Raw genomic sequence first — 15,271 nt, forward strand, 5'->3', positions numbered from 1 at the left:
TGCCCGGTCTGATCGCTTCTCAAGGCTGGTTTGTCTCCCCAGCCCAGTTCACAAACCCCAGCCCCGGTCCCGATCCCTGTCCCGGTTCACTCCCCCCAACCCTGGCCCCAGTTCCCACAGCTCGCTGCACCCCCAGCCTGGTTTGCCCCCCCCAAGCCCCCCAGTTTGGTTCTCCAAGCCCCACTCCCCCAGCCCCGGTTCACTGCCCCCACCCCAGCTCAGCCCCCCCTCTCCATGGTGCTCCTGACCCCTCTCAGTGTTGGGGGTGTTGGGGGTCCTGGGGTGCAGCCGGGGGTTCCAGGACCCATCTGGGAACACCCACAAATGCACCCAGGTCCCCCCAAACCTCAGAGGGGGCCAGTGGAATCTGTGACACCCCCTCTAGGAAGGGAACGTGCTGGCACCCAGCACCATGTGAGCCCGTGGGAAGAGCCAACAGAGCAGCCAAACTGCAAACAGGCTTTACTTCCCTCTTCCTTCTAAAATTTACTCACAAATGTGATTTCTGGGGGCAGCAGCATCACTCGGTGCTCAGCTTCAGACCTGCAATGGTGGAAAAACTCCCATCTGCAAAATCACATTGAAAGCCACATTGAAAAATTACACTAAAAAAATCCCATCTGCATTGTTTTACCTCCCTCTGAGGGATCCACACCCCCACACACATCTGGGAGTTACACCAGGAGGAAAACTGACCCTGGAGACTCCCAAGGTCACCAGCACCCTGGTCAGATGAGCCTGTGGGACTTTCCAGCTTTACAATGCTCATGAAAGGCCTCTCTGTGACTACAGAGACAAATGTATGGCTGTTTAGCAAAATAAAGACCAGGGATGGAAATTAATCCAAGAACAATTGTTACCTGTGGCTGCTTTCTTGAAGCCTCTGACACAGGAGCAGCCCCTGGTCCCAGCATTGGTTCCACAGGCCAGGAAAAGGGTGGAGGGAAAAATCCCCCTGGCTGCAGCTGGGACATGGCACTGCCCGTCCTGCTGTGGCTGTGTGAGCCCCACTCCTGGTGCCAGCAGTGCCAAAGCAGGGGCTGAGGGCTGGGCAGGGGACAGTGGGACCCCCTGGCTCTTCTGAAGCTGCTGTGATGCGTTGGAGTGAAATCCTCCAGGATCCCCCTGCCCCCACTGTGGAAAATTCCTCAAGTGGCTGCAAAGCCGGCAGCAGTGAGGGGAGCTGGGGGCTGAATCCAGGGGTCCCCTCTGGTCCCCAACAGAGGGAGTTGGAGAAGCCAGAGCTGGCAGTGGGGTCCGTGGGGGCACCTCTCGCTGCTGCCCGGGGCTGGCAGCTGCAGCCACCAGGAAAGGCTGGGCAGCAGGAGGAGGGAAGGCACTGAGGTCCTGGAAAGGCACCGGGATCTGCCTCCAGCTGCATCCCTGAGCTGCTGAGTGAGGACTGAGTTTGCCTGGATCCACCCATCCCTGTCCAGACTCTGCAACCCCAAAACACCATCTCTTGCTCAGCGAATTCACCAACACAGGGGGGTGCCCTCTCCCCGTGACCCACCCCTGGAGGGTTCCAATCCCACTGCACACAGAGAGACACAGAAAAGAAAGAATGAAAATCATAGAACAGTTTGGATTGGAAGGGACCTTAAAGCTCATCTTGTTCCATCCCCTGCCACGGGCAGCTGATCTGAGCAACCTTTTCCTTGACAGGGAAACTGCTGCCCAGGGTGAACCATAAATACAAAGATAATTTTAATTAATTTATTTATTTCTTTACACATAACTGAAAGTGATGTTACAGTACATAAGTTATTTACAACTGTGCAGTAATGTGTTGCAAAATAAATTATCTAGAAGGCAGCAAAAGTACATTGTTAATGTATATAAAAACTGTACAGCATTTATGGGATACAATTTTTCTTTATATGAGTATTGGCTCTGTAGTGTTTTCAAGTTATGTTCTCAGAAAGAGAAACGAAATGCCCAAGATTAAAGGAAAAAATATATAAACCACGTGGATTTTACTCCATTAAAAACACAGTTGGCAAAGTCCTTTCTCTGCGTCGCCGTCTCCCCGGCCGTGCCGCCCCGGCGGCTCCTCTGCCCGTCCCCAGCGGCTGCTGCGGGGCCACCGGCACATCCCGGAGCTGTCCCCGCTCCGGAGCCGCCGCTGCCCAACTTGGACACTGTCCTTTTGTTTCTAATTGTTGGTTTGTTTATTTTTTTTTTTGCGATTTTTTTTTTGTAGCATTTTTTTTGTTTTGTTTTTTTTTTTTTTTTAGACATACCCATGATGGAACGAGAAACTCAAACACCCCCCCCTCCCCCCATGGTTTCCTACTGCAGCTTCTCCGAGAGGAGATCCGCGCCCGGTGGAAAACAGAGAGCTGGAAATCACGGTGTTCACAAGTACATGGTTCACGTGGTTGCTGGCCCCGCTCAGCAGCTTCTGCAACACACACACGGTGTCCTTGGCCTCGTCCCTCCGCGCCTCGGCCAGTCCCGGGGCCGCCGAGCGCCCGCTGCCCGGAGCCTCCCCGCCGCGGGAAGGAGCTGCGCCCGGCCCGCTGCCCCAGGGGCCGCGTCAGTCCGGAAGCGAGGGACACGTCGTGAAGAAAGTGCAATTATTTTTCTTATTGTTTTGTTTTCTGCCGATAGCTGCTTCCTCCTCCTCTGACCAGGGATTCATCAGCAAGCGGTTAAGGGTGAATGTGAGCTCGACCGCCCGACCTCGGAGTGCTCCCGTCCTTGCCAGTGTTCAGAGATGTCTCCTGGGGTGGAACTGTCATGCCGGCAAGAGCACAAAGTCATCGTTCACGTCGACCATTGGCACATAGAACGAGGGCACCTCGTTGACACAGAGGGATTTGTGCCCCGCGGGGTCCAGCTCCTGCACCTTCAGCTGCCACTCCATCCTCTGCACCGCGTTCAGGGCAGCTGCTTCGTGTTGCTGTCGCATGAGCAGGCACGTCTGGATTGGGAAACAACAACGGGACGTGAGGGCTGAGTGGCAGGCACAGGCAGGACCATGCAGCCACAGTGGGGACAGTGTTAAATGCATCAAGGGGTGCCACACACAGGACACCTGGATGTGGAATCTCTGCTGAGCCCAGCTCCAGCAGGAGCCGAGACAAACCCCAAAGTTTGGGTTTGAAAGGCTTGTCAGCACTTCAGAGCATCCACTCCCGTGCAACACTGCCCTGACAATCTCTGGACACCCACTCTGTGCTGGAAACCACTAAGGCAGCTCCCAGGCTCCAGCCACAGGCAGAACCCTCCTGGAATGCCCCTGCCTGGAGCACGGGGCTCCCACAGCTCTCACCTTCATCCGGTCGTACTTGTCATCCACGTCCTGCAGCCAGGAAATGAACTGTCGCGCGTTGAAACGGTCTCTGACCGATTTGTTTTCGTCTCCCTAAGGACGGGACAGCAAAAGCAGGGACATGGGATTAGTTTTGTGCTTTAAGCAGTTACAGGTCTCACAGGCCACATTCATAAGCCCCTCCTGGGGCACACACCCCTCAGAACTGCAGAGCCTGCAGGGAGGGAGGATGGACATCACTGCTGCCAGCTGCTCCTGCAGCGCTTTCCAGGGGTTCAGCCTCAGGTGGGGATGCACCCATGTGCACATACTCCCCGTTTCTCCTTGCTTTGCAGGGAGTCTGTCCATGTCAGCCCATCACAGCACCTGCACCTCTTTGACTCCTTCAGCTGATGCCAGGACAGCAGCAGCACAGACACTTGGCTGGGAAATGCCGACGGATAAATCAGAGCTCCTGGATCAACACACAGCTCGCTAATAAATCCCAGGATGCTGTCCCTGCCCAGGATCCCTCCTGCAATGCAGCAGTGTAATGTTTCTACTCCCTCCCTTCCACAGGGAGAAGCACCTCAGAGTGTAGTAAAGGAAACCTTTCCAGCGTGCAGATGATCCTGACCAAGAAGGATGGAGGGTCCCAAGACTCACTGAAAAAGCTGAGCCATCTCTGCTCCTAACAGACATGAACTCCCTGTACCCCACATTCAGTTAGACAATTAGGCAAATGATGGTCCAAGTCACAGAATAATTTGGATTGAAAGGGACCTTAAAGCCCATCTCATTCCACCCCGTCATGGGACACCTTCCACTATTCCAGGTTGCTCCAACCCCCTCCAACCTGGTTTTGGACACTTCCAGGGATAGAGCAGCCACAGCATCCCTGGGCACCCTGTGCCAGGGCCTCTCCACCCTCACAGAGAACAATTCCTTCCCAATATCTAACTCTGCCCTCAGGGGGAGGTGACATCCTGCACCTGTGTGCAGTGGTGGGTGACCTGAGCAAGGAGAGCACTAGTAACTCCTGCCTCCATGCTTCCCTCCATCCCTCCAGAAAAGCCCATCTCCTTCAGGGTCTTACAGAGCCCCTGAGGCCCTTCCTCACCGCTGAGGCAGGCACTGACCTGATTTTCCAGAGGCATGTTGTACACCTCGGAGTCCAGCAGCATGGTGCAGGCACTGAAGGGCACGGCCTGGTTGGCGATGGTCCTGGCTGCCCGGCAGTGCACCCGCAGGATCTCCTGCTCGCAGGACACGATCAGCTTCTCCTGAGGAAGAGCAGAGCAGTCAGTGTGGCAGCCTCAGCCTCGCCAGTGGGGGAAACTGGGGCCCTGCTCCCCATCTGGAGTGTCTCCTTACCCGCTCTATGCTGTGCTGCAGGCGCAGCTTGCCCCGCACAGCCTCCTGCTGCTTGAAGAGCTCCTTGAGCGGCTCCGCGAGCGACGGCGGCGGCGCGATCTGTGAGCACAGGCAGGGGTGAGAGCAGGACCTCTGTGGGGCACAGCCAGGGCTGGCTGCACCCTGAGACGTGTGCTGGCCACAGAGGGAGCAGGGACATCCCTGGGGTGCCTGGGGAGAGACTCTGCCAAGGACAAGGTCCTGCCAGTGCTCAGACTCTGTGAGGGTGAGGACTTGGCAAGAACAACCAGAGCCTGACACACCCTCGTGCTGCAGGGCAGGGTGTGCAGCAAGGAATGGAGCCTGGTCACACTGACCCTTCTCCTCCAGCCTGGAGCCCAGATTTACCACCATGTTTATTGATGCTTTTGTATTAGTGAGGCTGCTCCTGCAGCACAGCAGCAAAATGCTGATTCTGGTGCCAAGTCAAAGAGCAGAGCTTGGGAAAATTATGGCAGGAGTTAAGAGCCATCTTTTTCCCATGTTCCAGGGTCATTAACCTGTTACTACACTGCTGCAAGAGCAGTTTTACCTCCCAGCCTCAGATCTAGGGGATTCTTACAACCTTTGCTCTAAAGCCCAACTAAATCTCAGGTCCCTCAGCACAGCTCAAGGTCTTCTCTGCAAAAATGCAGCAACTCAGGGGCTGCACTTACCACAGAGCCAGGCACTTACCCAGGCTCAGGTTTGGTGTCATATTCCAAAGGCAGGCTGGGGCACATTGGCATTGCAAGGTGGTGACAGGGCATGGGGGACAGCTTGGATGTGTGTGTAACAGCGAGGGGGGACAGTTCCCGAGGCTAAAGAGAGAAGGTGACTCACCACTGGAATATGGAGCTTGCTTAGGGGTTTGCCATCCAACAGGTAGGAGCCTGTGTAGGTGACATACTCAGCGTAGCACTGCGGAGCTTGGGGAGTAATGTAGCACAGAATTTTCCGCTTCTCCTCAATCTTCTTCCTGATCTGGAGGTACTCGAAGTAGGGGTTGGACCTGTCGCTGTGGTAAGGTTCGATGTCGTCCAGTTTGATGGCATCGACGATAGCTGCCAGGGTCTGCTGGATCATCTCCCTCGTCTGCTGGGTGGACGTGTTGATCTGCTGCTGCAGCTGCTGGTTGGAGCGCTGGAAGCGGCGCTTCCGCGGGTGCTGAGCCTGGGAATCGTCCTCCTCCGTGATGCGGCCTTTGGCACGCGTGACGGGCGCGGAGACGGGAGGAAATTCCTTCTCGGACGCGGCGGCGTTCTGCTTGTTTTGGTTGGCGAGCATCTGAGCCCGGTTCCTGGTAATCCGCTGAGGAATCTCTTCTATTTTGGGTGGTTTGGGAGCTTCTGCTACTGGTTTTTGCACTGGTTCCACAATTTCTGCTTGAGCGTTGCCAGGAGGAGCGTCCGCCTGGGGTGGCGGGGCCTGGCTCCCACCACGGGCCGTGGCACCATCCTGTGGAGCGCCGGCCTCGGAGCTGGCCACGGGCACAGGACAGGGCTGGGAGCTGCCCTCTGCCACCCCACCAGCCGATGGCAGCTCCTCGTGCACGGCCTCCACCTCTTTGCTCTCGGCCTGCGCGGGCTCGGACGGGGTCTGCTGGAACACCTGCGCTTCCGAGTCCTCCGCTGCCTTCTCCTCAGCTGCGTTCAGCGCTTCCGAGGTGGATTCTTGTGCAGCCACTTCTGGTTTCTGCTCCTCTGCTGGTGGTTCTGTGTCCGGGGGCAGGGTGGCCGCTGCCTGGCTGGCCGGCGGCTCCTCCGGCTCACCGGACGCTACCACGGACGTGCTGGCTTTGATGATGCCAGCGCTTGGTTCTGGAGCTGCTGCTGGGCTTTCCTCCACCGCTTCTGCCTCAGCCATCTCCGTCTCTGCAACGTCCTTAGGCTGGAGTGGCAGCTCTGGGAGCGAGAAGGGGCCAAGGTCCAATTCATCCTCAGTGTTGGTGAAGGGGTCTGGCCACGTCACCGCCTCCTCTGCATTCGCAGGTGCTGTGTTGTTGTTCTCCAAGTAGTTGTTTTCTGGTGCAGCAACGACTTCGGCCTGAGGTTCTGCTGGCACACACGGGGGCTCTGGAGGGATCTCTGGTGCTTCTTCTGGAAGAGGCTTGCAGTTGTTGAAGAAGGTGTCTAACCTAGTAGGGGACATGTACGGAGCTTGCTCTTCAGCGTTTGCAATTTCTCCTGGAACTGCTTCCTCAGCATCCTCCTTGACTTCCTCCAGCCTCGGTTCAGACACTGACAGAGGGTACGAGATGGGAGAAACAGGGTAGGAAGTCTCTGTGGGAATGAAGGCTACTGGCGCAGGATGAATTGGCTCTAGGGAACAGAGTGGAGGTTTAGGGGACTCGGAAAACCTCTGGGGAGATTTCATCAGAAGCTCCGAGCCCATGGACCAGGTGACAGAGTGCTCTGCGGGGTTGCCCATGAGGCTGGGAGGAATGGCGGTGTCTGGGTTTCGGGAAGGAGGGTTATCCCAGTCTATGTTGTTTTGTTCGGGCATTGCTGAACTAAAATGGTTTTCTTCGATGGGTGGTAGGTAGGTGGATTCTGGTGGCATGATGGAGGCAGTGGCTTGCTGCTCCTCCGTGGTATCCAAGGGCATGCCGATGTCGGGGGGAAGAGCACTTTCCACTGAAGGAGCCAGCAACTCATCCCTGTGCGAAGGGGAGGATTTTGCTTGTAAACCAGAAAAGACACTTTCGGGAGACTGGGCGACCCCGCTGACGGCTCCCGGAGCACAGTGCAAAGCTTCCACTTTGGGTGAGGAAACTCCATAATCCGGGGAGTAATACCCAGGAGACAAACACTGGAACTTCTCAGCAGGAACAGAGGGAAGGGGAACTTTCTCCTCCATTAAATGCTGCACAGGAGAGTCATAATTAGATGTTGCTGGGACACTTTGCTGTCTGAAAAACTTATCTCCAACGCTGAATTCCTCTTCGGGCGCCCTCCTGATATCCACTGAGATGGAGCGGTAGAGGTTTGAGGAGGGAATGGTGCGAGTCGGGGTCTGACTGGGGTTCTCGGGGAGCCCGCTGGAAACGTTGGTGTATCTGTCGAAGAAGGAAGGAGAGCAGGCGTTCATGGACATGGTGGAGATGGGCAGCGAGTGCTGAGAGTCCGCACACTCGAACATCAGATCTGTGTAGTCCTCGTTGCTGCACGATGGAGTCCTGGGAGTCTGCATCACCTCCTCGTAGCTCGGGCAGGACACGACGGATGCCGGGGTTGGGACGCCTGTGGGCCGGTTCTGATCCGGCCTGGGAGATGCTGGGAGGATCTCCTTCAGCTGGGGACCCGTGATCCAGTCCTTGGAGTCTGTCCCCACAGCAGGCTGTGCCTTGTTTTCCGGTGACAGGATAGGAGTCAGGGGACCCAACTCTTTGAGTTTCTTGTCCTTGAGCTGCGTGTCCAGCGTTAGCGGCTTCTTGGTTGGCAGATCCAGGCTCCTCTTGCGCACATCCTCCGAGCTTTTAAGTTTGTCCTTCAACTTGGGGTCTCCGGACCTGTGCCGCATTTTCTCCATTTGCTTCATTCTCTCCTTGTGCCTTTTGTGGCGTTCCTCAATCTCCAGGTCTTTCTGGCTCAGCATCCTCTCAAAGCTGGTCATCATCAAATCACCATCTCCCAGAAGTTTCTCCCTTGGCCTGGCATCCTTCTTGCCGCTGTCTTTGGAAAGGCTTATTTTTTCATTCCCATTGCTTATTTTTATGGACTCTGATTTGTCTTTGTCTTGATTCTCCTTAAGCTTCTCCTTCAGTTTGGTTTCACCGAATTTGAGGTTGTCCTCCTTGGATTTATCTTTAAAGGTGGTAACTTGAGGCCCGTCCTTATCTTTCAGTGTTGACTTTGGCTCATCTTTGTGATGTTTAAAGAAACCATCTGTGTGTTTGTCCCTATGCTTTTCCTTTTCCTCCTTCCATTTTTCCTTGTGTTTATCCCGCTTCTTTTTCTCTTTAGCTGTGCTGATGGTGCTGGAACCGTAAGTCTTTTCTTTCTCCGCCTTCTTTGACAGCTCTCTTTCAGAATCATTTTTATCCTTCTTTTCAGAAAATAAGTAATCAATGCTCTTCTCCGGTTCCTCATCAGCGTCTGCCTTCATGTTGTAGGAAGAGCCAAAAGCCTCCCCATCCACAGAGAAATCCTTTTCATAATGAGTGGAATCCTTTCTGCTGCTGGAGTCCTTGAATTCTTCTGATTTTTCCTTTTTCTCTGTCTTCTCTTTCTTTGCTTTTTCCTTCTCATGACTTTTCTTTGAGGAAGATGAGGAATGTCGGTGCCTCTCCTTCTCCTTGAGCTTGTCCTGAAGGCAGGGTAAAGGGAGAGAGTCCTTAAACTTTTCTTCAGCGGCGTCGGTCAGAGAGAGGTTAGAAGACTCGAAGAGGCTGGTGAGTCCTGGCTCTTGCCCTCTGTCTGTGAAGCTGTCAGAGGAGATCTCACTGATTTTGTCATTGGAGTCATCCCTGTAGTCATTCAGAGCCTCCTCCTCCAGTTTCTCCAGCAGGCTCTTCTCCGACTCCCCTCCTTTTGAAGACTTCTTCTCTTTGGAATGCTCCTTGTCCGGCTTCTCCTTGTGTTTGCTTTTCACCTTGTCCTCACTGGTGTGTTTCTTCTCAACCTTTTCTGGGAGCTTTTGCTTGTTTTTCTTCTCCTGAGTGGAATCTATGGACATCCTTTCCTTCCTGTCCTTATACTTCTCACTGGAGTCCTTATCTTTCTTCTCTTTGTGTTTCTCAAAGGAACTCTTCTCCTTCTTCTCCTTTCCCCCTTCCGATGTTCCTTTGTCCTTTTTCTTCTCCTTGGACTCCTTGTCCTTCTGCTTCTCCGAGTGCTGCCGGTCGGAGGAGTACTTGCGGTGCTTGTCGGGGTACAGCTCCTTCTCGGCCGTGGCACCGTCGTCCTTGTCCTGCAGGCTGTCCAGGCGATGCCCCTCGCCGCCAGCTGAATCGCCCACCTTGAACCCGCTCAGGCTGTAATCATCCCTCTCGTCCTCGCTCTCATCCGTGAAGATGTCAGCGATGCTGTACCAGCTCTTCTCCTTGCCTTTCTTCTCATCCTTCTTCTCGGAGAAATCGTCTCTGTCTGTGGAAAAGGTTTTCTCTTTCTTCTCCTTCACCTGGTCGAAGGAGCTCTTCCTCTCCTTGTCTTTGCTGTGAAGATCCTTGTATTTCTCCTTAGTTTCTTTCTTCTCTTTGAAACTCTTCTCTAGTTCTTTGTCCTTCAGGATTTTCTCTGGAGCAGCCTTTTCATTTTTCTCCTTGTCGCCTTCTTTGGATTTTTCCTTGTATTTTTCTGGCTTCACCTTTTCTTTTTTTTCTTTATCAGGAGCATCTTTCTTCTCCTTTTCCTTCCCAGAATGGTGCCTCTCCCAGCTCTCCAGGGTTTTGCCACTGAACTCAGGGTCAGACTTATCCTTGAAGAATGTTTCACAGCCATACTCCTTGAAGTCATCTCGATAGGGCTCCTCCTGCTTCGTCTTGGGATCTTTTCGCTCTTTAGAGCTGTCAGAGGAATCTTTTCTGTCTTTGTTGGTTTCACCTGTGTCTTTTTCTTTCCTTTCCTTGCCAGTCTCCACAGAATCCTTCCTTTTCTTATCCTTTTCAGGCAAATAACTGGGAGTAACTTTGTGCCTGTCTGTTTGGTCCTTTTTCTTCTCAGAGCTTTTCTCCACATAATCCCTCTCCTTTTTCTTTAAGAAAGTGTCCTTTTCATTCCGCTTCTCGTTGTATTCCTTCTTCTCTTTTATTTTATTTTCCTTTTTCTTGTCTTTAATTTCCTCTTTCACAGGTTCTATGATTAGCTTTGCCACGGTGTCATTTTTAATCTCCCTGAAATCTGTTATTGGAGAATCCCAGCTGTCCTCACCCTTGAAATCGAAGGATGAATCAGAGGACAGGTCTGAAAACCACCTCTCCTGCTGATCGTCCGAAAGGCTGAACTTCGTGTCCTCGCTTTCGGCAAATTGAGTTTTGTTATTAAACTCATCAAACCCGGACTCGTCCCTGTAAAGTTTTTCTTTTTTGCATTTTTCCTTCTCCTCCTTGAAGGATTTTTCTTTCTCTAGTTTAGAAACCTTCTCCTCCTTCAGCTCATTCTTCTTCTCAGATTTGGACTGCTTGTCCTTTGACTTCTTCTTTCTCTCCTCCTTGTGTATTCTCGGCTTCTCCTCCTTGGGAGATTTCTCCTTGACAGGTTTCTCTTTTTCTGATTTACTCAATCCTTCTCTGAAGGATTTGCTCAGGTCTTTACTACCATCTTTGATTTTTCTTAATGATTTCTCCTCTTTTGAGGATTTTCCAGTCTCATCTTTAAACAACCACTCCTTCTCCTCTGCTTTACCTTTGGGGAGCTTTTCCTCCTTCTTACCATGTTCCCTATCGTGCTTTAACACTTTCAACTTGTTTTCGACTGGATTTTCTGTCTCTACTATCAAGCCTTTCTCAGGCTTTTGTTTAGAGTCCTCAAACTCAAAAGAAAATGTTTTGATTATTTTAATGTCTTGGCTGATGGGACACTGTCCCTTCTCCTTGTTTTTATGTTTGTGTTTTGTTTTATGCTTTTTAACAACCTTCCCCTCTTTGTCCAGCTTTGGAATTGCTCCATCCACATTGCTATGGAATGAATTCTTTTTCTCAGAAACAGTGTTGTGGGGGGTGTTTTTCTTTTTGTGCTCTGGTTTCTTCCTGACTGGCTTTAGTGACTCTAAGCTCGAGTCCTCTGACGAGTAGTCTGACTCGCTCGTCAGCCTCGTCCTGGTGGAGTCCGATAGGGAACTGACGTCTGACCAAGCTGGAGAAGATATGGTTTTCCAATTGTCCGTCCTCCAGTGCTTGGAGTGCTGTTCTGTAAGACTGGGATTATGTTTCTGGGATGCTAAACTCCCATGTGAAGAGGTCGATGAGGCAGACAGAGAGTTAAACAAGGAGGATTCCTTTAGCACTAGCCTTGAGTCCTTTACACAGCTAGAGCTCTGTAGAGAGTCTCTATCATCCTCCTCACTCTCCACATTTTCACTCTCTGATTCAGAGGAACAAAACTTGTCATTTTTTTTGCCAAACCGAACCTCTTTGTTTTTTGTCTCCTTCTTCCGCTTCTTTTTTACTTTGCTTTTCTCCTTGGGTGCCTTGGTGCTGGCGGGCTCCCGAATTTTGCTGCTGGGCAGTATGGAGTGGGTGGAGAGGCGCAGCTTCTCCCCCGTGCCCACGGCCACGCTGGTCTCCTCCTCGTCCGAGCTGTCCGACAGGATGCGGTGGGCAGCTTTCTTTGGTGTAATTGTGTTATTTTTAGTATAAGTTTTCACTTCCATTTTGGGTATGGAAATGAAACTGTTTGCTTTAGTCTCTTTCCTGTAATCCTTTTTCAGCAAATGTTTGTCATCGACCGGTGGGACCCGGTCCTGCTCATCGTCCTCATCGAATTCATACTCATCCTTCACCGGGGTGATGGTTTTAGGGGGCTCCTGGGCCTTGGGCTTGTGCTTCAAACCCTTCTCAAACTCTGAGTCTGTGTTATTGCCATCAACGGAGCTGGAGGGAGCGAAGGAAGGGGCGTCCTCCTCTTCTGAGGTCTCTGCAGAGAGAGAAGAACAGCGTGTGAAGGACTGCCAAGGGTTCTGGGGAGGGAACATCACTGGTCTCCTGCACACACCAACCCCTGCAAACATCCTGACACCCTTTGGCCTCACCCAGCCTTTGCAAGCTGGCACCCAACAGCTTGGAGGGTCTTTTTGGAAGGAAGCTCCTCCAGCTCCAACTTGCATGGGGTGTTCCTCAAAATAACATCCTGGGTGTATCATGAGAGCTTTGGAACAGGGTTATGACTGCACACAGTGTAGGTGAAGGCTCCCCAAAAGACTGAGAACTCTAATTTGCACTAATTAAAACCTGCAGAGTGTCCCACAGTGGTGGCAGTGGTGGAAGAGGCTCTAGCAGGGACAGCCTGGAAGCAGAAACTGAAACACCAGTGCTGGGACAGCTGAACAACAGGAACAGTGTTGGCACTCAAACCCCCTCCTCTCCACTGGAATTACCCAGCTTCTATAGGTAAGACATCCATTTACCTGCAACTGGCTTCCAATCCTACATCCCAACTGCACCAGGGAAACAACCTCAATGCTGCTTCCATGGCACACAGCCCCCCAAACTAAAGCTGGTGGTTATGTTGTCTGAATTTGGGTTACAGCTACAGGTGGGCTCCTGACTTTCCTGTCCTCCTAAGGTCTCTGTGTTAGCTGCAGGCCACAGCTGTCACTGCCACGGCCACACAAAGGCCAATCTCACCTGTGGAGCTCTCCTCGCTGGAGGGGTACGTGGTCTTCCCCAGGAGCAGGTTCACCATGGTGGGAGAATTCGCTACTTTCAAAGGTGTCTCGCCCTTCCTGTTGCTTTGATGAGGATTCCCTCCATAATGCAACAACAATTTCACCACCTAAAAAGAGAAAATGAGGCTTAAGGATGCTCACCATGTTTTGATTCCAGGGGTTTTTTTCCATGGTTTTCTTACATAACTAAAAAATCAGTGTCTTCAGGACATGCCTTGTGGTACTAACATAAGAGAGAAGCCCCAGCAACATAACCAGGGAAGTGGTGGAATCATCATCCCTGGAAGTGTTCAAAAAACATTTAGGGACAGGGTTTAGTGGTGCACTGGCAGCAGTAGGTTAATGGTTGGGCTTGATGACTGGGGAGGTCTTTTCCAACCTTAATGATCCTGTGATTCTAAGAACCAACCTGGGCAGGAAAGAAGGGGGAAAAACAAGGGACAAAATCATGCTCCTGTCCCAATTCCAGAAGAATGAAGTATCCCCCTGTGCAGGGAGCACCAGTTAAAGCACTCAACAGCTCTGAAACAGTGAAAATTACACAATAATTTAGATTGGAAGGGACCTTCAAGCCCATCCCATGCCACCCCCTGCCATGGGCAGGGACATCTTCCACCAACCCAGGCTGCTCCAAGCCCTGTCCAGCCTGGCCTTGAACACAACCTCCTGTCCACTCCATGGGAAACGAGACAAAACCACCCAGAATCTCTGTGTTTTCACAGCGGGCTGCTCGAAGCCCACATTTCTAGGGGAGTGGTTTAAAGCAGGGCAGGGAGTGCCAGCACCCTGACCTTGAAGTGGCCGTTGTTGGCCGCGTCGTGCAGGGGGGTGTCATCGTCCAGCCCCTTGGTGTTGACCTCGGCGCCCGCCGCCAGCAGCTGCTTGGCCACGTCGTAGTAGCCCCGGTTGCAGGCCTCGTGCAGCGCCGTCCAGCCTGCAAGGACAGGGACACTCAGGACATGGCACCACCCTCACAGTGACACTGAGACATGGGGAAAGCCTGCAGGGGCAGCCTGGGCAGGGCTGTGCTGCTCTGATGGCCAAGTGTCTGCATGGATCCCTGTGGTGCAGCAGGAAGGAACCTGCAGCTCTGCCCTGCTACTCCTGCCAGGCAGTCACAGCATCAATCCCCCTTCTCCCTCTGGTCATAGCATGTGCTACAGTCAGAGCATCTGCCAGACCTGACAGAGCCCCTGGAAATTGGAAGTTTTATATGGGAGATAAGGAGAATTGCTGATGTCATGTGAAAGCAGGTCTTAAATCTGTTCCCCTTGATACCATCATGAAATGGTTTCGGTTGGAAGGGACCTCAAAGCTCATCCATTCCCACCCCCAGCCATGGGCAGGGACTCCTTCCACTATCCCAGGCTGCTCCAAGTCCCCTCCAGTCTGGCGTTCAATGCTTCCAGCAATAGGGCAGCCACAGCTTCTCTGAGCAACCTATGGCAGGGCCTCACCACCCTCACAGGGAAGAATTTCTTCCTAACATCCCATCTAACCCTGCCCTATGTCAGCTTAAGGCCATTCCCTCTTGTTCTGCCACTCTATGGTCCTGTGGAATGCCCCTCTCCAAGCCTTCTCTTAAGCTCCTTTAGGTTTGGCTTTAGGTTCCAAGCCCTCTGTAAGGGAAACCCTGGTGCCCAGACCAGGCCTGAGCTCAGAACTGCAGACAGGGCTCAAGACAGCCCCCACACAGATTTTCTGTGTGCTCTCCAAACACAGGAACACCGGCCTGGGCTGGGGGGGAAACCAAGCAGCAGCCTCTCCACAGTAATGGCAGCTCCAGCTCTCAAACAAATCTCTGAAGAGCACAGAACAAACTATTTTATCGTGTTCCACAGCCTATTTTTAAGCAGAGCCTGTTTTGAAGTTTGGCAGCGCGGCTGCTCCGGTGTTTTGCTGATAGCGCCGTGGGAGCGCGTTCCGTTACCTTCACTCGGAGCCTTTGGAGGGGGCACCTGTGCCTGGAATTAATCACAACTGATACTTCAGTCTGGCACTGGGATTAATCATACGGGTGGAGGAACAGCCATGCCTATTTATAGCCCCGAAATCATGCGAAGAGAACAGCAAAGAGCAAAGTCAAGCTCTGGGATGTGCTGGAGAAAGGCTGATCCAGCCCCACTGAATGGCACCTTCATCACCCCTTCACCAGCATCCCATGGCTGCCTTTCCCTGCAGGACTCAGGGCTGCTCCCATCTCATCCCACCACCCTAAGCAGGAGCCTGGCAGCACTGCTGAGGAGGAGGAGGAGAAGGAGGAGGAGGAGGCAATACTCCTGAGCTGAGGGTCAGGAT

The 15,271-nt window shown here is 52.7% G+C and overlaps 1 protein-coding gene across 1 annotated transcript in view; it reads right to left on the minus strand.

Moving 5' to 3' along the window:
• Positions 1–1,702: 1,702 nt before the first annotated feature.
• Positions 1,703–15,271, minus strand: part of ANKRD11 (ankyrin repeat domain containing 11) — a 131,540-nt gene continuing 117,971 nt past the window's right edge. Inside the window, exons 7-13 of the mRNA XM_066557707.1 lie at positions 13,765–13,907; positions 12,933–13,080; positions 5,492–12,222; positions 4,631–4,729; positions 4,396–4,539; positions 3,278–3,370; positions 1,703–2,926 (exon numbers count right to left, since the gene is read on the minus strand). Coding sequence (XP_066413804.1) covers positions 2,741–2,926; positions 3,278–3,370; positions 4,396–4,539; positions 4,631–4,729; positions 5,492–12,222; positions 12,933–13,080; positions 13,765–13,907 — 7,544 coding nt within the window. The 3' untranslated portion in view covers positions 1,703–2,740. The remainder of the gene's footprint in view (positions 2,927–3,277; positions 3,371–4,395; positions 4,540–4,630; positions 4,730–5,491; positions 12,223–12,932; positions 13,081–13,764; positions 13,908–15,271) is intronic.

The sequence above is a fragment of the Molothrus aeneus genome, chromosome 11 (genome assembly GCF_037042795.1).
Source record: "Molothrus aeneus isolate 106 chromosome 11, BPBGC_Maene_1.0, whole genome shotgun sequence".
Taxonomy (NCBI): Eukaryota; Metazoa; Chordata; class Aves; order Passeriformes; family Icteridae; genus Molothrus; species Molothrus aeneus.